General features: G+C 46.6%; 1 protein-coding gene across 1 annotated transcript in view; it reads right to left on the bottom strand.

Moving 5' to 3' along the window:
* Nucleotides 1-22,975, bottom strand: part of LOC141106899 (uncharacterized) — a 32,822-nt gene continuing 9,847 nt past the window's right edge. Inside the window, exons 7-15 of the mRNA XM_073597827.1 lie at nt 22,417-22,520; nt 20,867-21,037; nt 20,706-20,781; nt 16,928-18,148; nt 11,570-11,621; nt 10,910-11,021; nt 5,804-5,959; nt 5,630-5,705; nt 1-2,159 (exon numbers count right to left, since the gene is read on the bottom strand). Coding sequence (XP_073453928.1) covers nt 787-2,159; nt 5,630-5,705; nt 5,804-5,959; nt 10,910-11,021; nt 11,570-11,621; nt 16,928-18,148; nt 20,706-20,781; nt 20,867-21,037; nt 22,417-22,520 — 3,341 coding nt within the window. The 3' untranslated portion in view covers nt 1-786. The remainder of the gene's footprint in view (nt 2,160-5,629; nt 5,706-5,803; nt 5,960-10,909; nt 11,022-11,569; nt 11,622-16,927; nt 18,149-20,705; nt 20,782-20,866; nt 21,038-22,416; nt 22,521-22,975) is intronic.

Genomic DNA, 22,975 nt, shown 5'->3' with positions numbered 1-22,975 from the left:
ATATCTTTATTACAGGGAATGGAGGGGAGGTAGGAGACACAGGACACCGGAGAGGGGGGTATAATACCTCTTCTATTACAGGTAATGGAGGGGAGGTAGAAGACACGGGACACTGGAGAGGTGGGTATAATACCTCTTCTATTACAGGTAATGGAGGGGAGGTAGAAGACACAGGACACCGGAGAGGTGGGCATAATACCTCTTCTATTTCAGGGAATGGAGGGGAGTATAATGTTTCTTCTATTATAAGAAGCTGGCATCGGGAACTTTTAAAAACCCACCAGGGTCACTGTAATGGCAAAGAACACTGAAAAAGTACCTGAAAAAAAAAGAAATGCACCCAAAAAGGGCCACTGTACAAAATCCACATTCTTCGAATATACTTTATTATACTGAAATACTGAATCAGGGAACTCTACACCGTCCCTTCCGACATGCTAAATTATTTTGTTTCTTGGCATGCTACTGCCGCCGGTCTTGGCAAATTAACTTTGAATTTTCAAAGCCACTTGGAGACGATGGCTTCCAACACAGAGGTGGTAAATCCCGATGCACATCCAAACCGACGACAGCTGTTAGGATAGGATCTTATTGAGCTCCCGGCATCAAGAAACTCTTGTCCTGTATGGGGGAAGTTCTTATTTAGGTGAAGAAGAAATTGCACTTTGCGGAAACTAATGGAAAAGGCTCCTAAAAAGTTTGGCGCCTTGGCTCCTGAGATACATTTTAGCCCTGTGCTACACGTTGAGAATTTAGATGAAGTTGGAAAATAAGGCCCTTGGGTTACTAAGTACAAGCATATGGCCTCTGCCCTCGGTGGATCAGCTGGTGTTTTATGAGCAGCGAGTTGCGGGTGAAGCCCTTCCCGCACTCTGAACACAAATATGGCTTCTCCCCCGTGTGCGTCCTCTGGTGCCGGACCAGGACGGAGCTGTTGGTGAAGAATTTGTTGCAGACGGAGCACGAGTACGGCTTTTCGCCCGTGTGAATCCTCTGGTGGGATATGAGGTTTGGGCTGCTCCGAAAACTCTTCCCGCACACCGAGCAGGAGTAGGGCTTCTCCCCGGTGTGAATCCGTTGGTGCAGGGTGAGGTTGGCGCTACTCGTAAAACACTTCCCGCACACAGAACAGACGAAAGGCTTCTCCCCGGTGTGCGTCCGCCGGTGTTTTATAAGCGAGGCCTTCTGGTTGAAGCTTTTCCCGCAGTCAGCGCACACGAAGGGCTTCTCTCCGGTGTGGATCCTCTGATGGGTGGTGAGGTGGGCGCTGACGGCGAAACACTTCCCACAGTCGCCGCACGAGAACGGTTTTTCGCCCGTGTGAACTCTTTGGTGCCGCTCGTACATCGACTTCTTGGTGAAGGTCTTCCCGCACTCGGTGCATATAATGGGCTGCGATCGTTGGTGGACCCTCTGATGCTTCAACAGGTCGGAGTTCCTGGTGAACAGCTTCTGGCACTGGGAGCACTGGTGCGTCCCGTCTACGGTGACCGTTATCTGGGGGGGGAACGGCGGATGGTAAATCATTCCGGTGTACTGAGGGATCGCTCCAAGAGGAGCTTCCAGCCTTTGCCCTGTATCGATCTCAGGGCCGCTGTCCACATCCGTTTCGGGAACCGTATAATCCGTCTGTGCGTAAAGGTCTCCATCGGTGGCCCCGCCTTCTTCATAGACGGGGGTTTCTGCCTTGATGTGGGCTGCGTATTGCATGCCTGTGTGTCTATAGATGTCTACGTCTGGGAGATGTAGCTCCTCGGTGGACCGTTCCTCCTTCACATGTGAAGCTGAACCTGGTGTACTCTCGGCACGTGGAAGAAGAGCTTCTCCTCCACCAATTAGTTCGTCCTTAACGTGGTTAAAGGCATGTTGCTCGTGATCTGGTGGTGTATCACTATCACTAGGGACAGTATTCTGCTCATCATGGGATATCACCATCTCCTTATCATCAGAAGTGTCTTCAGCGTATTCCAAGCTTGCAGGAACGTCGTCGATGGTTAACGGCCCTCCTTCGCAAGACATGGCCTCCTCCCCGATAACGTCATCTTTATTTCCTTCCAGTATCGGAATGCCATTTTGTGGGAGGCCCCTCCTGTGACCCGACGCAACTTCTTCCTTGATTTCGTCCTTCGTTGTTTCAGATTGGCTAAATTTGGAGGATTCTGTTTGTAAGAGATGAGAACATTGGTTTAACCACTTGAAGACCAGGCCGTTTCTGGCACTTTTTTTACAAATTCAAAACAGTATTTTTTGCTAAGTTATGTGGTCAGAGATCAGTGTCAGAGTTTACAAGAGATATGGCACCAACATTCCGTTTAGACAAGAACAAAACATATGGGAGATATGGGACTTTAAAGGTGCAAATCATTAAAAACAACAAAATATATAAGAGAAAAAAAAAAAAAAAAAAAAAAAAAAAAAATAATATATATATATATATATATATATATATATATATATATATATATATATATATATATATATATATATATATATATATATATATATATATATAAAAATTTTATTAAATGAACAACATCAATAAAAACAGTTCATATAGTAAACTCAAAATATAAAAGAAATTATATATACATTTTTTTTTTAAATAAATAACATCAATAAAAACAGTACAGTTTCCACATGTTTCGCCATATGGCTTCTTCAGGAAAGAATGTTCTTTCCTGAAGAAGCCATATGGCGAAACATGTAGAAACTGTACTGTTTTTATTGATGTTACTCATTTAAAAAAAACTTTGTATATATATTTTCTTTTATATTTTGTTGTCTTTAATGATTTGCACCTTTAAAGTATTTTTTGCTAGAAAATTACTTATAACCCCATACATTATTATTATTTTTTTGTTTTTATTTAGTAGAGACCCTAGAGAATAAAATGGCAATCGTTGCAATTTTTTTATGTCACACAATATTTGCGTGGTGATTTTTCAAACGCAATTTAGAGGAAAAAAAAAAAAAAATCTTATAGACCCCAGATGTCTCCATAAAGAGGACCTGTCATGCCTTTTTTTTTTTAATTACATGGGATGTTTACATTTCTTGTGATAGGAATAAAAGTGAAAATAAAAAAAATAAAATTAATTTAAAAAGGATAGTGTAAAAATAAAAAAATAAAAATTATATAAAAAAAAATAAAAATAAATAGCGTAAAAATAAAAAAAATTGATATAAAAAAAAAATAAAAAAAAAAAAATTACAGCACCCTCGTCCCATCGTGGGCGCAAGCATACGTAGGTTGCACCCACGTATGTAAGCGGTGTTCACACCACACATGTGAGGTATAGCTGCAAGCGTTATAGCGAGAGCAATCATTCTACCCCTAGATCTCCTCTATAACTCAAAATTAGCAACCTGTAAAAAAAAATAAAAAAAAAAAAAATTCAAGCGCCACCTATGGAGATTTTTAAATACCGTAGTTTTCCACCATTCCACGAGCATAAGCAATTTTAAAGCACGACATGTTAGGTATCTATTTACTTGGCGTAACATCATCTTTTATATGTTACAAAAAAATTGGGTTATATATTATCTTTTTTTGCTTTAAAAAAAAAAAATTTATAAAAATAAATAATAAATACAGTTAAAATTATAATAATAATAAAAAAAATAAATTAAAAAAAAAAAAAAAAAAAAAAAAATCACTGTGCGAATACTGTGCGACATAATATATTGAAACGACCACCTTTTCATTCTCTTGCGCGTCTGCTAAAATATACAGTGCCTTGCAAAAGTATTCATATCCCTTGGAATTTTCCACATTTTGTCATGTTACAACCAAAAACGTCAATGTATTTTATTGTTTTTCTTATTGTGATAGACCAACACAAAGTGGCACATAATTGTGAAGTGGAAGGAAAATGATAAATGGTTTTCAAGTTTTTACAAATAAATATGTGAAAAGTGTGGGGGGGGGGGGGGAGCATTTGTATTCAGCCCCCTTTACTCTGATACCCCTATGAAAATCTAGTGGAACCAATTGCCTTCAGAAGTCACCTAATTAGTAAATAGAGTCCACCTGTGTGTAATTTAATCTCAGTATAAACACAGCTGTTCTGTGAAGCCCTCAGAGGTTTGCTAAAGAACCTTAGTGAACAAACAGCATCATGAAAGCCAAGGAACACACCAGACAGGTCGGGGATAAAGTTGTGGAGAAGTATAAAGCAGGGTTAGGTTATAAATAAAATATCCCAAGCTTTGAACATCTCACGGAGCTCTGTTCAATCCATCATCTGAAAATGGAAAGAGTATGGCACAACTGCAAACCTACCAAGACATGGCCGTCCACCTAAACTGACCAGCCGGGGCAAGGAGAACATTCATCAGAGAAGAGCCAAGAGGTCCATGATAACTCTGGAGGAGCTGCAGAGATCCACAGCTCAGGTGGGAGAATCTGTCCACAGGACAACTATTAGTCGTGTTCTCCACAAATCTGCCCTTTATGGAAGAGTGACAAGAAGAAAGACATTGGTGAAAGAAAGTCATAAGAAGTCCTGTTTGTAGTTTGTGAGAAGCCATGTGGGGGACACAGCAAACATGTGGAAGAAGGTGCTCTGGTCAGATGAGACCAAAATTGAACTTTTTGGCCTAAAAGCAAAACGCTATGTGTGGGGGAAAACTAACACTGCACATCACCCTGAACACACCATCCCCACCGTGAAACATGGTGTTGGCAGCATCACGTTGTGGGGATGCTTTTCTTCAGCAGGGAAGCTGGTCAGAGTTGATGGGAAGATGGATGGAGACAAATACAGGACAATCTTAGAAGAAAACCTTAGAGTCTGCAAAAGACTTGAGACTGGGCGGAGGTTCACCTTCCAGCAGGACAACGGCCCGAAACATCCAGCCAGAGCTACAATGGAATGGTTTAGATCAAAGCATATTCCTGTGTTAGAATGGCCCAGTCACAGTCCAGACCTAAATCACATTGAGAATCTGTGGCAAGACTTGAAAATTGTTTTTTTACAGACGCTCTCCATCCAATCTGAGAGGGCTTGAGATATTTTGTGAAGAAGAATGGCCAAAAATAGATGTGCAAAGCTGGTAGAGACATCCCCAAAAAGACTTGTAGCTGTAATTGCAGTGAAAGTGGGTTCTAAAAAGTATTGACTCCGGGGGGCGCCATTCAAATGCCCCCCCACACTTTTCACATATTTATTTGTAAAACATTTTGAAAACCACTTATTTTCCTTCCACTTCACAATTATGTGCCACTTTGTGTTGGTCGATCACATAAAATCCCAATAAAATACATTTACGTTTTTGGTTGTAACATGACAAAATGTCAAGGGGTATGAATACTTTTTCAAGGCACTGTATAATGTTTAGGAGTTCTGAGTAAGCAAGAAAATACAGATTTTTACATGTAGGAGAGAAACGTCAGAATTGGACTGGGTGGAAACTGGTTAATCTTGTAAAAATAACTAAAAACAATTACAAATACAAACTCAGAGGACAATATGCACCCTAAAACACAATCTTTACAGCAGTTTCATTCTAATTATTTCTGCTGACCCAATAGAAGCTCTAGGTTCAATCGAACCCTTGAGATAAAGTAAGTATTCTATGATTATTGGCTCTCCATCCACAAACACAACACTGACCAATCCCCTCTTACCTAGAGTAGTGATGGTCTGGTGCCTCTCCGTCGTCGGGTCATTGTACAGAGCCGCGTGACCCAGAAACTTCCAAACCTGTGTGGACAAAACAGCCCGTCACCTCTACATTCACCATCCAGACACATCCCTTGTCTGTTACTGGATAACATCCCAGAATTCCCGGCACCGCTCACCTCTCCTGTCAGCAGGTGGATGATCTTGTTGGAGACCTCGAGGATCTTTTTGTCATTCTCCAAGTCCCGTGTCAGTGAGCAGAGCGTCGGTTGGATGCTCCGGGGGCTTCCGGTGGTTACAGGACTCTCGCCAGACTTCCTCACCACTCCAAAATCCTAAATGGTAAAGGCGATAACGGTACATCATATACGGCTGGAGTACAAAGATCAAAAACCAAACCACTCACATCTATCGAGACGTTAAAACTATTATTTTGTCCAGAAATCTGACCATTCCTATTCTTAGGACATTAGGAACATAATATACATGCCAATAGGAGTTAGTTTCGTTCAACCGGACTTGTTCAGTAATGGTGACGTTTCATAGCTTGTCCAAGCCACACTTCAAAAGGATGTCAGGAAAATAAAGCAGCATTTATATCCACACAGGTAGCACATAATCCTTCAGCCAATCACCATGGAATGTGTCAAGACAGAAGCTGACTTTCCAAGAATGACTCAACATAGAAGGGCCTAGTCTACAGGTCAAGACTCAGCAGTCTTCCTACAATCCCTATGGAATGTGTCAAGGCAGATGTTGACTGTTCGAGAAGAATGACCCAACAAAGAAGGGCCAAGTCTACAGGTCAAGACTCAGCAGTCCTGCTACAATCAGCATGGAATGTTTCAAGGCAGATGTCGAGTTCCAAGAAGAATGCCTCAAGGCAAAAAGGGACAAATTTACAGTTCAAGGCTCCATAGTCTTTTACAATCATCATGTAATGTGTCAAGGCAGGCGTTGACTGTTCCAGAAGAACGATCCAACAGAGAAAGGCCAAGTCTACAGGTCAAGACTCAGTAGTCTTTTTACAATCACCATGGAATGTGTCAAGGCAGATGCTGACTATTCAAAAAGGATGGTTCAACAACAAAGGGCCAAATCTACAGGCCAAGACTCTTCAGTCTTCCTATAAACTTCATAGAATGTGTCAAGGCAGATGTTGACTGTCCATGAAGAATGACATAACATAGAAGGGCCAAGTCTACAGGTGTCAAAACTGAGAAGTCTTCCTACAATCACCATGGAATGTGCCAAGGCAAATGTTGACTGTCCATGAAAAATGAGCCAAAACAGAATGGCCAAGTCACAGAAATCTTCATTCAATCACCATTGAATGTTTCAAGGCAGATGTTGACTTCCATGAAGAATGCCTCAAGGCAAAACGGCCAAATTTACAGTTCAAGACTCCATAGTCTTTTTACAATCACCATGTAATGTGTCAAGGCAGGTGTTGACTGTTCAAGAAGGATGGGTCAACAACGAAGGGCCAAATCTACAGGCCAAAACTCAGCAGTCTCCCTATTAACGCCATGAAATGTGTCAAGGCAGATGTTGACTGTCCACCAAGAATGACCCAACATTGAAGGGCCAAGTCTATAGGTCAAGACTGAGAATGTTTCAAGGCAGATGTTGTTTTCCAAGAAGAATGCCTCAAAGCAAAAGGGCCAAATCTACAGATCAAGACTCGGCAGTCTTCTTAAATCTCCATGGAATCTGTTGACTGTCCACGAAGAATGCCCAAACATAAAAAGGGCCCAGTCTACAGGCCAAGACGCAGAAGTCTTCATCCAATCACCATAGAACGTTTCAAGGCAAATATTGACTGTTCAAGAAGAATGACCCAACCTAGAAGGACCAAGTCTACAGTTCAAGACTCAGTAGTCTTTTTACATTTAACATGCAATGTGTCAAGGCAGATGTTGACTATTCAAGAAGGATGGTTCAACAAAGAAGAGCCAAGTCTATAGACCAAGACTGAGCAGTCTTCCTACAAACTCCAGGGAATGTGTCAAGGCAGATGTTGACTGTCGAAGAAGAATGTCCCAAGATAAGAGGGCCAAGTCCACAGGCCACGACTCAGCAGTATTCCTACAATCACCATGGAATGTGTCAAGGCAGATGTTGACTGTCCAAGACGAATAGCTCAAAGCTACAGGCCAAAACTCAGTTGTCTTCTTACAATCTGCATGGTTTGTGCCAAGGCAGATGTTGACTGTTCAAGAAGAACGACTCAACATAGAAGGGCCAAGTAAACAGGCCAAAACTCAGCAGTCTTCCTACAATCACCATGGAATGTGTCAAGGCAGATGTTGACTGCCCACCAAGAATGACCCAACATGGAAGGGCCAAGTCTATAGGTCAAGACTGAGAAGTCTTCCTACAATCACCATGGAATGTGTCAAGGCAGATGTTGACTGTCCACAAAGAATGACTCAACATGGAATGGCCAAGTCTATAGGTCAAGACTGAGAAGTCTTCCTACAACCTCCATTAAATGTGTCAAGGCAGATGTTGACTTCCAAGAAGAATGCCACAGTTCAAAACACAGCAGTCTTCTTAAAACTCCAGGGAATGTGTTAAGGCAGATGCTGACTGTTCAAGAAGAATGACAACATAGAAGGGCCAAGTCAACAGGTCAAGACTCAGCAGTGCGCAAAGTGCTGGTGCTATAAATGCTGGGGTATTTTCCGAAACTCTCATTGGAACTGAAGAGGCTTGGAGAAGCTGAATAAATTAGATACAAGTTCATGGCTGAAGGAAGTGAGGGTCAATCTCTGGAATAGGGACAGGAGTGTTCTTTGCTTTATCCAACACGAGTTGTGGCTGGAGGTACGCCTTAAATGAGCAACACAAATGTTGATTTAAAAAAAAAAAAAAAGCACCAGGTTACGGAATTCTGTCACGGCCACTGGCACTTCCAAGTTTCCCCTGGAGCACAGGCACCATGGCCTATCAGGAGGCTGCTCTAAAGATCTGCACATGCTTCAACTGGCGATGCTACCCTTGGCGTTTGACCCCTGCACTTCAGTAAATCCAGAAAGTGTGTACCTATGCACACCTTTGTCTCCAGTGACCCCAATGCTCCTGTCCCTCCAGTGACCCCTGTGAACTCCTGTGTCTCCAGGGACCCCAGCATCTCCAAGCTCCTGTGACCCCCCCCCCCCCCTGTATCTCCAGTAATTTTGGACCCCTGTGCACTCCAGTGTCTCTGGTGCTCCTGTGCCTCTAATACTCCTATCTCTTCAGTGACCCTAGCACTTCCGTGTCTCCAGTGACCCCTGTGTCTCCAGTGCTCCTGGCCCTCCGAGAACCCTTATGTACTCCTGGGTTTAAAGTGGCTCCTGTGCCTCCAAGACCCTTGTGTACTCCTATGTCTCCAGTGACCCTTGTGTCTTCAGCGCACCTGTGTCGCTAAGACCCCCTGAGCACTCCTATGACTCCAGTGACCCCCGTGCACTCCTGTATCTCCAGCACTCCTGAACATCCAAGATACCTGTGCACTCCTGTGTCTCCAGTGCCTTCAAGATCCCTGTGTACTCTTATGTCTCCAGTGTCTCTAGCACTCCCGTATCTCCAGTGCTCCTGGGCCTCCAAGACCCCTATGTACTCCTACGTTTCCAGTGACTTCAGTTGCTACTGTGTCTTTAGCGCTACTGTGCCGCTAAGAACCCCTGAGCACTCCTATGTCTCCTGTGACCCTGTGCCTCCAAGACTCCTATGTCTCCAGTGACCCCAGTAGCCCTTTTACCTCCAGTGCCTCTGAGACCCCTATGACCTCCTGTGTCTCCAGTAACCCCAGTAGCCCCTTTGTCCCCAGTGCTCCTGTGCCTCTGAGACTCCTATGCACTCCTGTGTCTCTAGTGATGCCAGTGGCTCCTATGCCTCCAAGACCTTTTTGTACTCTTATGTCTCCAGTGACCCAAATAGCCTCTGTGTCTCCAGCACTTTTGTGCCTCTGTAAACTTTTATGTCTCCAGTGGCCCCTGTGCCCCTCCAGCACTCTGGTACCTCTAAAACTCTTGTGCATCCAGAGATTCTGGGGCCACTGTGTCTCCAGTGACCCCGGAGCACTCTGTGACATCCAGTGACTCCTCAGCATCCTGAGTCAGGCAGAGACCCCAGAGCACCATGTGTCATCTGGTGCCCCAGGGTGCCCTGACCACCAAAGTCACCCTGGTGTCCTCACTGCCTCAGGCACAGTATTTCTCTCTGCATCCAGAGCCCAGTCTGTGACATCGGAAGCCTCATAGACAAATAGGCGGAGATGAGACCCACCAACATTACAAGACGGAGAAGAAAATATTCCGCAGAACATAAAGATGTCTCTGGGGAATGGGTGTGAAATCCACCATGTTATCAAATGTTGGGGCCTTTCCACCCAGAAACATCCTCCAGGTGACCAGCTGGAGACGACCCCCCATACCGAACCACCTACCTACAACTCTCCACCCAGAGACATCCCCCTGGTGACCAGCTGGAGAAGACCCCCCATACTGAACCACCTACCTACAACTTTCCACCCAGAGACATCCTCCTGGTGACCTGCTGAAGAAGACCCCCCCCCATACTGAACCACCTACCTACAACTCTCCACCCAGAGACATCCCCCTGGTGACCAGCTGGAGAGGACCCCCATACCGAACCACCTACCTACAACTCTCTACCCAGAGACATCCTCCTTGTGACAAGCTGGAGAAGACCCCCCCATACTGAACCACCTACCTACAACTCTCCACCTAGAGACAACCTCCTGGTGACCAGCTGGAGAAGACCCCCCATACTGAACAACCTACCTACAACTCTCTGCCCAGAGACAGCCTCCTGGTGTCCAGATGGAGAAGACCCCATACCAAACCACCTACCTACAACTCTCCGTCCAGAGACAGCCTCCTGGTGACCAGCTGGAAAAGACCCCTATACCAAACCACCTATCTACAACTCTCCACCCAGAGAAATCCTCCTGGTGACCAACTGGAGAAGACCCCTAAACCAAACCACTTATCTACAACTCTCCACCCAGAGACATCCTCCTGGTGACCAACTGAAGAAGACCCCCATACTAAACCACCAACCTACAACTCTCCACCCAGAGACATCCTCCTGGTGACCAACTGGAGAAGACCCCTATACCGAACCACCTACCTACAACTCTCCACCTAGAGACATCCTCCTGGTGACCAACTGGAGAAGACCCCTATACCAAACCACCTACCTACCACTCTCCACCCACAATCCCCCCCCCCCCCCACCAATCACATCACCCACAGATGAAGGGGGACCCTCACCTCTCCAGTCAGCAGGTGGACGATCTCCAGGGTGAGGCTGATAATGTCCTCCGTCACCGGACTCCGCTCAGCGGCCATCCTCGGCGTGGGGGGGTGGGGCTCCAGCAGTGACCTGTATAAAACACACAACAGATAAGACAAGAAGACGACCATCGCTAACCTACTTCTGAAAATGCCGCCTCCCCTGGCTGTCTGGGGCGGGAACAAGCATGTAGCAAGTGAAGTCACAACTACTGATCTCCATAACTGCTCCACCTACTGACACCTTCCCATTCCTGTGACAGCCGGGGGGGGGCGCGTCTGCGGGAGGTGCAGAATCCCCAATACGGGACTCTGATTGGCCCGTCTTTCCTCCCTTCAGGGTGGAGTCTGCCAATTAGGTGCCACCGCTCAGCTCCACCCCCTAATCAGGTCTGATGAGCACCCAGTGCCTGCAATATGTCACTGTCAGAGCTGTTGTACGCACAGAGAGCACCATGGTGGGTCTGTGAACCTATCACTGTATGGTGACACACAGTAAGTGGTGTAAGGTGGGTGTCAGCCTGATTGGGAATTGCAGCTGGTGTGGAGGAGGTGACGATGATGAAGGATGGTGGTGGTGTGTACTCATTGATGTGCAGTGTGATGATGGGTGAGGATGAAGATGACACAGACACTCGCCTGCACTGGGGATCCCCCTGCTCTTCTTTCTCTATCACATGGAAAGCACACAAAAAAAAAATCCCATTGAGAGGTCATTTCCGGCTTGCAGGGCATACACTTCCGGTATTTGCGCTCCACGGCCTCAAAGTTCTGGGTTGTGCGTCCCACGGGGGGGGGGAGACCTGTCGAAGCATACTTTTGGATTGTGCGTTCCAGCGGCCTGGACTGTGGTGACTTCCGCGTTCCACGCCTCATAGCGGACCACCCTCCCCCGGAGATTTGTAAGCGTTTCCTATAATGTCACCATAAACCCCGCCCTCTCTCCTCTGAAATGATACACTGTGGGTGGGCGGGGCCTAAAAACTGGACGGGGCCGAAAGTGATCATATACCAAAAGTGGGCGGAGCTTCAGCTGTCCAATCTCCTATAGATTTACCAACACGCCTCAACAATGGATGTGAGGGAGCTTGTCCAATCAGATTGTACGGGGGATGGTCAGATTTGGAGTGAACGCATCGCTAACCCTCTGAGTCATTGCAACGTGGGCGGGGCTTATAGTGATGACCTTTTAAGTGGGTGGGGCTTATGGTGACATCATTACTTGCGAGTGGGCGGGACTTATAACGATCACATCGTGACCTTCGAGCTGGTACATAGTGGGCGGGGCTTATAGCGAAGACATCATGACCCCCTGAGCAATCACAAAGTGGGCGGGGACCTAAAGTGATCACATTGTTACCCCTTTGATTGGTCACAGATCAGGTGGGGTATGACATCATTAACAGTCAGTGGGCGGGGCCTATAGCGCTGACATCACGACAGCTGAACAATCACAAAGTGGGTGGGGCTTATAGCGATGACATCATGACCTTCGAGCTGGTACAAAGTGGGTGGGGATTAAGGCGATGAATTTATTTATGATGAATTTATGACCCATGAGTGGGCGGGGCTAATAGCGATGACATCACTACCCCTCTGAGTACTCACAAAGTGGGCGGGGACTTAAAGCTGGTGGGATATGACATCATTACCAGTGAGTGGGTGGGGCTTATAGTCATGACATCATTACCCCTTTCAGCAGTCACAAAGTGGGCGGGGTGGTGATATATGACAATAAGATGACTGAACTGCCACGAGCCCTCCTAGGCCCTCTGATGGCGGCAGGTATCAGGCTGCTGATAAGGCAGTACAGCCGGCTCCTCCTGTACCCGGCCCGGGCCCCTCCACTTCAAGAGGGGGGGGGGCTGGTTGTGCTGCCTTATTGCTGACTCTTGTGGATCTCCCCTCAAGCTCTGTCAGATTGGACGGAGAGCGTCTGTGAACAGCAATTTTTAAGTCTTGCCACAGATTCTCAATGTGATTTAGGTCTGGACTGTGACTGGGCCATTCTAACACATGAATATGCTTTGATCTAAACCATTCCATTGTAGCTCTGGCTGGATGTTTCGGGTCGTTGTCCTGCTGGAAGGTGAACCTCCGCCCCAGTCTCAAGTCTAACAGGTTTTCTTCTAAGATTGTCCTGTATTTGGCTCCATCCATCTTCCCATCAACTCTGACCAGCTTCCCTGTCCCTGCTGAAGAAAAGCACCCCCACCACATGATGCTGCCACCACCATGTTTCACGGTGGGGATGGTGTGTTCAGGGTGATGTGCAGTGTTAGTTTTTCCTCCACACATAGCGTTTTGCTTCTAGGACAAAAAGTTGAATTTTGGTCTCATCTGACCAGAGCACCTTCTTCCACATGTTTGCTGTGTCCCCCACATGGCTTCTCACAAACTACAAACAGGACTTCTTATGACTTTCTTTCACCAATGTCTTTCTTCTTGTCACTCTTCCATAAAAGGCAGATTTGTGGAGAACACGAATAATAGTTGTCCTGTGGACAGATTCTCCCACCTGAGCTGTGGATCTCTGCAGCTCCTCCAGAGTTACCATGGACCTCTTGGCTCTTCTCTGATGAATGTTCTCCTTGCCCGGCCTGTCAGTTTAGGTGGACGGCCATGTCTTGGTAGGTTTGCAGTTGTGCCATACTCTTTCCATTTTCAGATGATGGATTGAACAGAGCTCCGTGAGATCTTCAAAGCTTGGGAGATTTATTTATAACCTAACCCTGCTTTATACTTCTCCACAACTTTATCCCTGACCTGTCTGGTGTGTTCCTTGGCCTTCATGATGCTGTTTGCTCACTAAGGTTCTCTAACAAACCTCTGAGGGCTTCACTGAAAAGCTGTATTTATACTGAGATTAAATGACACACAGGTGGACTCTATTTACTAAATTAGGTGACTTCTGAAGGCCATTGGTTCCACTAGATTTTAGTTAGGGGTATCAGAATAAAGGGGGACATATTTATTTGTGAATATCCACAACATAGAAGGTAACAGCCCCCCCCCATAACTGAAACATCACCTTTGGGTGGACCGATCCTTTCCTTTAAATTCTGTATATCTCCATCAGGTCATGTTATCTACTAAACCACACCCACACAATTTTCCTTTTTTTTTTTCTTTTTTAATGTGTTTATTTATTCGGCATGCGGTAACAAACATCTAAAAACAAAGTTGATTCAGAGTGGAGGGATTCGGGGGGGAGGGGTTTCATAGAATTAAAAAAAAAAAGAGAAGAAAAAAAATGTAAACGAGAGAAAAAAAAAACGAAAAAAAAAACCTCTGCCCCAATCATAAAAACACTCAGTGATTTAAAAACTTGTGCGGCCAGGTATGAACGTTCAACGAACCGCGTGCGGGGCGGGGTATATAAAGGTTCATAAGGCAGATCAGGCAGCGATTGACTGACCGAGCATTGTCCTCATTGGCCCCCTTCAGCAGGGATCTGCCCAGACGCAGAGTTTGTGGTGTTCGCCGTCAGCAATTCCAACTGGAGCTGAGCCGCCTAAAGCCCCACCCAGCCACAGTCATCTGGGAGGTGTTACAAATACGGGTGGATGTAGGAGGAGCAAGTGGATCCAGGATAGGACAAGCCACTCCTCCCTAGAACTGTTCATCTCCAGGGTCCTCCCCCCTCCGTAGTGTTCAGTGGTTCCTCCCTCACTCCATAGTGACACAGGGGACAGAGGGAGAATCCACTGTACACTAAGGGGGAGGACTCTTGAAATTGACACTCCCAGAAGTGTCAGATTACAGGCAGCCTACCCAAAATTAATGTTTCCGTTTTGAGTGGGTCTCGGGTACTGGGAAGTCCCCCCCACCACCCACCACTGACTTTTTATATCTTTCTGAGACTCCATTGGTGAAATGTGCCTTGGAATCCCCCCCCCCCACATCTTAGGGCCAAATGATGATGGTGGCCCCATCCCTGGACAGATCTTCCAAAATGTGAGAGGAGGAGCAACAATTACTGACGGGAAATCTCCCCATTGTGGGAGGGGCAGAGACACAAACTACTGTAGGGAAATCTCCCCATTGTGGGAGGGGCGGAGGCAGAAACTACTGTTAAGAAATCTCCCCATTGTGGGAGGGGCGGAGACACAAACTACTGTTGAATAATCTCCCTCTTGTGGGAGGGGCGGAGACACAAACTACTGTAGGGAAATCTCCCCATTGTGGGAGGGGCAGAGACACAAACTACTGTAGGGAAATCTCCCCATTGTGGGAGGGGCAGAGACACAAACTACTGCGGGGAAATCTCCCCATTGTGGGAGGGGCTGAGAAACAAACTACTGTAGGGAAATCTCCCCATTGTGGGAGAGGCGGAGGCAGAAACTACTGTAGGGAAATCTCCCCATTGTGGGAGGGGCGAAGGCACAAGCTACTGTTAAGAAATCTCCCCATTGTGGGAAGGGCGGAGACACAAACTACTGTTGAATAATCTCCCTCTTGTGGGAGGGGCGGAGACACAAACTACTGTTGAATAATCTCCCTCTTGTGGGAGGGGCGGAGACACAAACTACTGTTGAATAATCTCCCTCTTGTGGGAGGGGTGGAGACAGAAACTACTGTGAGGAAATCTCCCCATGGTGGGATTGGCAGAGACACAAACCACTGCAAGGACATCTCTTCAATGTGGGAGGGGCAGAGACACAAACTAGTGCGGGGAAATCTCACCAATGGACTCTCGCAGACATTAAGAAGCCAGCCGTTGCCTCCACTCAAACATCAATTTTGGGGTGGTGTTACCCTTTAATGAAATTGGGGAAAGGATTGGGACTTTATATGAGGCAATATGGTAGTATGCCTCCAAACACTTGGTTTTATGTATTTTCTGTTACTTATGGTTTTACTATGGATAGAGATTATATATATTATATATATATATATATATACACACATATACATACACACACACACAGTATCACACAAAAGTAAGTACACCCCTCACATTTTTGTAAATCTTTTCTTCTATCTTTTCATGTGACAACACTGAAGAAATGACACTTTGTCTACAATGTAAAGTAGTGAGTGTACAGCTTGTATAACAGTGTAAATTTGCTGTTCCCTCAAAATAACTCAACACACAGCCATTAATGTCTAATCCGCTGGCAACAAAAGTGAGTACACCCCTAAGTGAAAATGTCCAAATTGGGCCCAAAGTGTCAATATTTTGTGTGGCCACCATTATTTTCCAGCACTGCCTTAACCCTCTTGGGCATGGAGGTCACCAGAGCTTCACAGGTTGTCACTGGAGTCCTCTTCCCCTCCTCCATGATGACATCACGGAGCTGGTGGATGTTAGAGACCTTGAGCTCCTCCACCTTCCATTTGAGGATGTCCCACAGATGATCAATAGGGTTTAGGTCTGGAGACATGCTTGACCAGGCCATCACCTTTACCCTCAGCTTCTTTAGCAAGGCAGTGGTCGTCTTGGAGGTGTGTTTGGGGTCGTTATCATGTTGGAATACTGCCCTGCGGCCCAGTCTCTGAAGGGAGGGGATCATGCTCTGCTTCAGTATGTCACAGTACATGTTGGCATTCATGGTTCCCTCAATGATCTGTAGCTCCCCAGTGCCGGCAGCACTCATGCAGCCCCAGATCTGCATGCACCAGCGGTTTAGACATTAATGGCTGTGTGTTGAGTTATTTTGAGGGGGCAGCAAATTTACACTGTTATACAAGCTGTTCACTCACTACTTTACATTGTAGCAATGTGTCATTTCTTCAGTGTTGTCACATGAAAAGATATAGTAAAATATTTACAAAAATGTGAGGGGTGTACTAACTTTTGTGAGATACCGTACCTTTGCTATTAGTGGATATACACCTCATACAAAGTCCCATGTTTGGTCCCCCCCTTCATATGTGTTACCCTTTAATAACCACTTCAAGCTCCTGTTTTGTATAGGAAAGCCCCAGAATCCCAAGTCTATTTGATATTACCCAATTTAGATACTAACTAGACCTCTGGTGGAGGCCGGGGTCAATGGAGGGTGTGTACCCTCCTGTGTTTGTTGAGCTGACAGCCCTGGATGAAGCCCTTCCCGCACACGTTGCAGGAGTATGGCTTCTCCCCTGTGTGCGTCTTCTGGTGCCGGACCAGGACGGAGCTGTTGGTGAAGAACTTGCCGCAGATGGCGCAGAAGTACGGCTTCTCCCCCGTGTGGATCCTCTGGTGCGTGATGAGGTTGGGGCTGCTGCGGAAGGTCTTCCCGCACACGTCGCAGGCGTACGGCTTCTCCCCAGTGTGGACCCGCTGGTGCTGGGTGAGGTTGGCGCTGCTGGTGAAGCACTTTCCGCAGTCTGGGCAGACGAAGGGTTTCTCCCCCGTGTGCGTCCTCTGGTGTTTGATCAGCGTGGCCTTCTGGTTGAAGCTCCTCCCGCAGTCGGCGCAGGCGAAGGGCTTTTCCCCCGTGTGGATCCTCTGGTGGCGGACGAGGTGGGAGATGGCGGAGAAGGTCTTGCCGCAGTCGGGGCAGGAGAGCTGCTTCTCGTTTTTGATCAGCATGGAGTTTTGGGCCGAGCAGCTCCCGCAGTCAAAGTTCAGGAGGGAGTGCTGATGGTGCTTCGTCAGATCGGCGTGGACGGCGAAACACTCCTGGATTTCTGAGCTCGGCCGCCTCTGGCCCAGGGACGCTGGAGAATACGTGGAGCCGTACAACCCATTGTACTCGATAACTGTGATGGAAGCGTTTTCCTCCAGCTGAGGTGACCCGCTTTCCTCTCCGCTGTCCTCTTCCGTGTCTGGTATGTTATACCCATCACCATCCACAAGGTTTTCTTCCTTGTACGGGATGGATTCCTCTTCGGCATAAGAAGAGAACTCTGAGGGACCTTCTGGTCTACAGCCATCGGAGGATGGATGAGGTTCCTCCTCACCGAAATCAGGCAAGACATTTTTATACAGACGTGACGTTTCCGGCATCATGTAGACGCCCCCTTCAGATGCGTCGTCTTCTTCTTCTTCACCGACTTCGGATTCCGCTTTAAGCTCAGATGCACTTAGCGCCTGTGAGTATCTGTCACTGCTGTTTGGCACCCTCCCTAGACATGACATGATCCTCTTCTCCATCAACTGATTGTTTGCCTCTGCGTGGTGCAGTGGTTTGGAAATTTTGGCACATGGAAGGTTATCGTCCTCAAACAAGGGAGGCTCCTGCTTGATTTTGCTCGGAGTTGTTTTATTGTAGGAGACTTCTGAAGAACCTGGGGGGAGAAATATGTTGGTGTCAAGCATAGAATTAAAGGGCCAGTACCCTAAATTTCAGTTGTATGAGATGTCTGTTGGTCAAGCCATGTAGTGGCTGCTTAGATCTCACAGTGGGGTCTCCTTATCGTTGTTCCTGGCCCTGCTCCTGTTCAGCTGGGAGGTTTTTAGGGTGTTCCTGGCCCTACTGTTACATTCTCTATAATGTCAGTAAAAAACATTAAATGTGTTTACGGGAGATATACAGGAATTTATTTAACATTCGCTTTCGAGCACAGGTCTCATAATTTGTTTATTGCCAGGTGGGCCTTCAAAAAATGTTCCATTTCTATGAAGGACTAGCCCATAATCACATCCCAGCTACCATTTTACCCCAGATAAGGTCAGCCATGGAACATCTAGAACAGGGGTCTCCAAACTGCATCCCAGGGGCCGGATGTGGCCCTTGGGGCACAATTTCTCCCAATGATGGGGCACAATTCATCCCAAAGACTCCAATAATGGTGCACACTTCCCCTCAATGACCCCCAATGATAGGACACAGCTCCTCCCAATGAGACCAACAATGGGGCCCAATGGCACCAATGATGGGGCACAATTCCTCCCAATGACACCAACAATAGGGCCCAATGACACAAATGATGGGGCACAATTCCTCCTAGTGACACCAACAATGGGGCCAATGACACCAATGTTGGAACACAATTCCTCCCATGAGACCAACAATGGGGCCAATGACCCCAATGATGGGGCACAAATCCTCCCAATGACACCAACAATGAAGCCCAATGAGACCAATGATGGGGCACAATTCCTCCCAATGACAACAATGATGGGGCACAATTCCTCCCACTGACACTAACGATGGGGCCCAGTGACACCAATGATGGGGCACAATTCCTCCCAGTGACACCAACAATGGGGCCCAATGGCACCAAAGCTGGGGCACAATTCCTCCCAATGACACCAACAATAGGGGCCAATGACACCAATGTTGGAACACAATTCCTCCCATGAGACCAACAATGGGGCCAATGACCCCAATGATGAGGCACAAATCCTCCCAATGACACCAACGATGGGACCCAATGGCAGCAATGAGAGGGCACAATTCCTCCCACTGACACCATCGATGGAGCACAATTCCTCCCAATGACACCAACAATGGGGCCCAGTGACACCAATGATGGGGCACAATTCCACCCAGTGACACCAACAATGGGGCCCAATGGCACCAAAGGTGGGGCACAATTCCTCCCAATGACCCCAACAATAGGGGCCAATGTTGGAACACAATTCCTCCCATGAGACCAACAATGGGCCAATGACCCCAATGATGGGGCACAAATCCTCCCAATGACACCAACAATGGGACCCAATGGCACCAATGAGAGGGCACAATTCCTCCCACTGACACCAACGATGGAGCACAATTCCTTCCAATGACACCAACAAGGGGCCCAGTGACACCAATGATGGAGCACAATTCCTTCCAATGACACCAACAATGGGGCCCAGTGACACCAATGATGGGGCATAATTTCTCCCAATAAGACCAACAATGAGGCCAATGACATCAATGATGGGGCACAATTCCTCCCAGTGACACCAACAATGGAGCCCAATGACACCAATGATGGCGCACAATTCCTCCCAATGACACCAATGATGGGGCAAAATTTGTCTCACTGACACCAAAGATGGGGCATTGTTTACTACCGCTCATGCTGGAACATTTTCTACCCACAATAGTCATAGTCCAGCCCCCCTAATGCCTAAAGAATGGTAAACTGGCCCTTTTTTTGGAAAATTTGGAGACCCCTGAACTAGAACAACACCTTGACAAACATCGATTTTTTTTTTAACGGTTAAATGCTGTCCAACCTTAATTCAGCCCTATAAAGGACGAGCATTTTTTAATCCACCAGTTAAGACAATTACCCTTGGCGTATGTTCAGCTACATGGCAACACAGGTGTGGACTGTCCTTCGTGGTCCTTTCAAATGTTGGGAGTCTTTTTCACGTGCATCGATCTTTTCATTTTATCTGATTTGGCTTAATCTGCTCTACGGCTGGTCATCTATAGAAAGCTGGGTAAGATACAATGGACACCCAACTCATCTAGAAAGAACCACTATAAATGATGAGTTGACTGATCCATCAACCTAGGAAGACGCTAAAAATGTTCCCTCCCTCGGGATCCACAAAACAGAAAATAGGTAACTGAGGGGTCTCGTTTTTAAAGACACTTGTCATCTTAACTGGGCAGCCATTGGACGTTGGTAAACTATGGAAGGTCACCTTTCTTCTGCAGGTTCTCTGGTAGCTATATACAGACCTTTCCTTGTTCAATCCGCGTTAGCTGATGAGCCTTCACCGACCAACCACTAAGCTTGGAGGCTCGCAGATAGATATCTCATAGAAAACAGTTCTATGGTATGCCCTGGATCATCTGGCTATTAAGCCTCTAGTCTAGAGACACTCCTACACATCATATGAAAAAACACCCCTCACAATTCTACTATTCCCATACACAAGAGATGGACCTCCTCTTACCAGGCGAGATGATGGTCTGCAGATTCTCCTTGACCACGTCATTACACACAGCCACGTGTCCCAAGAACCTCCACACCTGTTTCCAACAGACGACATGAAGCGACCATCAACAAGGCCCGCTGTAATAACAGACCACGCCCAGCTTCCAGAACCCCTCTCACCTCTCCGGTCAGTAGGTGGATGATCTTGTTGCTGACCTCCAGAACCTTCTTGTCTGCCGTCACCGATCGGGGCGTTGGTGGCACCATCAGCCTCTTGGCGCTGTTGGCCCCTTTTGACCCAAGGATACCTTTATTAGCAAATTTGCTGGACTTCCCGACCACTTTATAGTCCTGGAAGTTGAGGGTGAAAATAAAAAGCGTTACAGATAAAGTTGTGGTCAGAGATGAGAGACCCCAATGTTCCCAGCCCCAACTGAACCCCATGGGAAAGGAGAGACGGTTATCACATCAATCTACCATCTGGACCCATTCCAACCAAAATCCTACCAAAATCCTAGATATCCAGGAAAACCTTGTCTTAGACAACTGTCACCAGCAACCTTTGAAGGAACCCTAAGGATCCACAGAATCCTGGTTGATGATGGTGACCTACCACCTGGAGTCCTGGACTCATTCAACATATAAAGGTCAACCAAAATCCTAGTTATTCAGGTCAACACAATGGGAGACTAGAAGACAATTAGCCACTTGGCATCCAATATGGCTTCCCACATCCATCTACAGTCTTCCTCAAACTTTTTACACCCGGGAGGAACCCTTGCAATCATTTTCAGGCCTTGAGGAACCCATATCTACAATTCCCATTACAATTTGTTTGATCTGCATGAGAGGTGTCTTCTTACGTTGGTGGTCAGTGGCAAAAGGTCCCAGTTATATTGACCACCAGTGGAATAGGGGCCTCCTTTCCTTGGTGGTCAGATGGAGAGGTTCCTCCTTACATCCCTCTGGACCCAGTCAATATCTGAATGCAGACCAAAATCCAAGTCATCCAGGTAAACAGATGACTACAAGGAAATGCAACCATTTTCCAAGTCATTTACTTAAATTGGGTAATAAGTAGCAACTCTGTCAAGTTTGTATTGGAAAGATCTGTCTTCACTTTCTTTACCTAGGAGGGGAAGTCTCTCCATAATGTCTACAAGGGAAGCCACATCATATATCTCACCAGGAACTTCCATAATGAGGGGAAGCCCTATCATAGTTCTCACCAGCAACCTCCATAATGAGGGGAAACATAATTTTAGTTCTCACCAGCAAACTCTGAAGAAACCCAAAGGTTCCACAGAATACTGGTTGAGATATGGTGATTTACCATCTGGACCCATTCAATATTGAAATGCAGACTAAAAGCCAAATGATCTAGGTGGGCAGGTGACTATGGGACAAATAACCCCTTGGTATCTAAGATGGCTTCGAAAAAAAAAAAAATTCAGCCATTTGTAAGCCATCTACCTACTCCTTAATGTGGGGAATAGGTATAACCTCCTGTCAAATTTTTATTGGAAAGATCTAACTGGCTTTCTTCCCCAGAGACACCATAGGAAGTGAGGGGAAACCCCTTCTTAGAAGGTTCTCAGTAGAACAGGTGTCCCCATTGGAAGATTTTCTCTTTGTTCCTGTTTTGGTGGCAACTATAAAATTGTGGGTTTGCCATCACTTTCTGTCTCAGCACGACATAGAGCCCCCTATAGATGGGGCAGAAAGCTCACCTCGCCGGTCAGAAGGAAGACGATCTCCAGGGTGAGGCTGATAATGTCCTCTGATACCGGCCTGTGGTCGGGCTCCATCCTGATGTCGGTGGGTTCTGGGAAGCCTGCGGGTAAGAAGATGGGAAGAATAATGAGCTGAACCGGCTGAGAAACCTCCTTCGTCTTAGAGGAACAAAGACAAAGTGAAAACTTTATGACAAGTTCTTCACCATCTACTGGTGGAACCATCTTATAGACTATGTGGAAACATTATTGTGGTATGACATGGCAACCAATAGATAAGTTCATTATTGTCTATGGGCGGAGGAGGTGAGCCGGCACCCAGCGACGCGTTTTATGGGGGTAACGTCTACCTTTCATAGTTGGCCACCGTGTTCGGTTAGAAAAGGCACCAAAACTATAGCTGGCATCATCGAACAGGAAATGAGCTGTGAGCCTTCAAATACATCCCCTCACTTTTCCAATTTCAATTTAATTCCTCCATTATGGCTGCAGCCAATAGCCCTTCCCCCCCTCCTTTAGCCATATGGCCATCATTAGAGGGATAGTTCCCTGCAGT

Source organism: Aquarana catesbeiana, linkage group LG08, assembly GCF_042186555.1.
Source record: "Aquarana catesbeiana isolate 2022-GZ linkage group LG08, ASM4218655v1, whole genome shotgun sequence".
NCBI lineage: Eukaryota > Metazoa > Chordata > Amphibia > Anura > Ranidae > Aquarana > Aquarana catesbeiana.
Note: the sequence above shows the minus strand (reverse complement) of the source record. Positions and strands in the feature narration are given on the sequence as shown.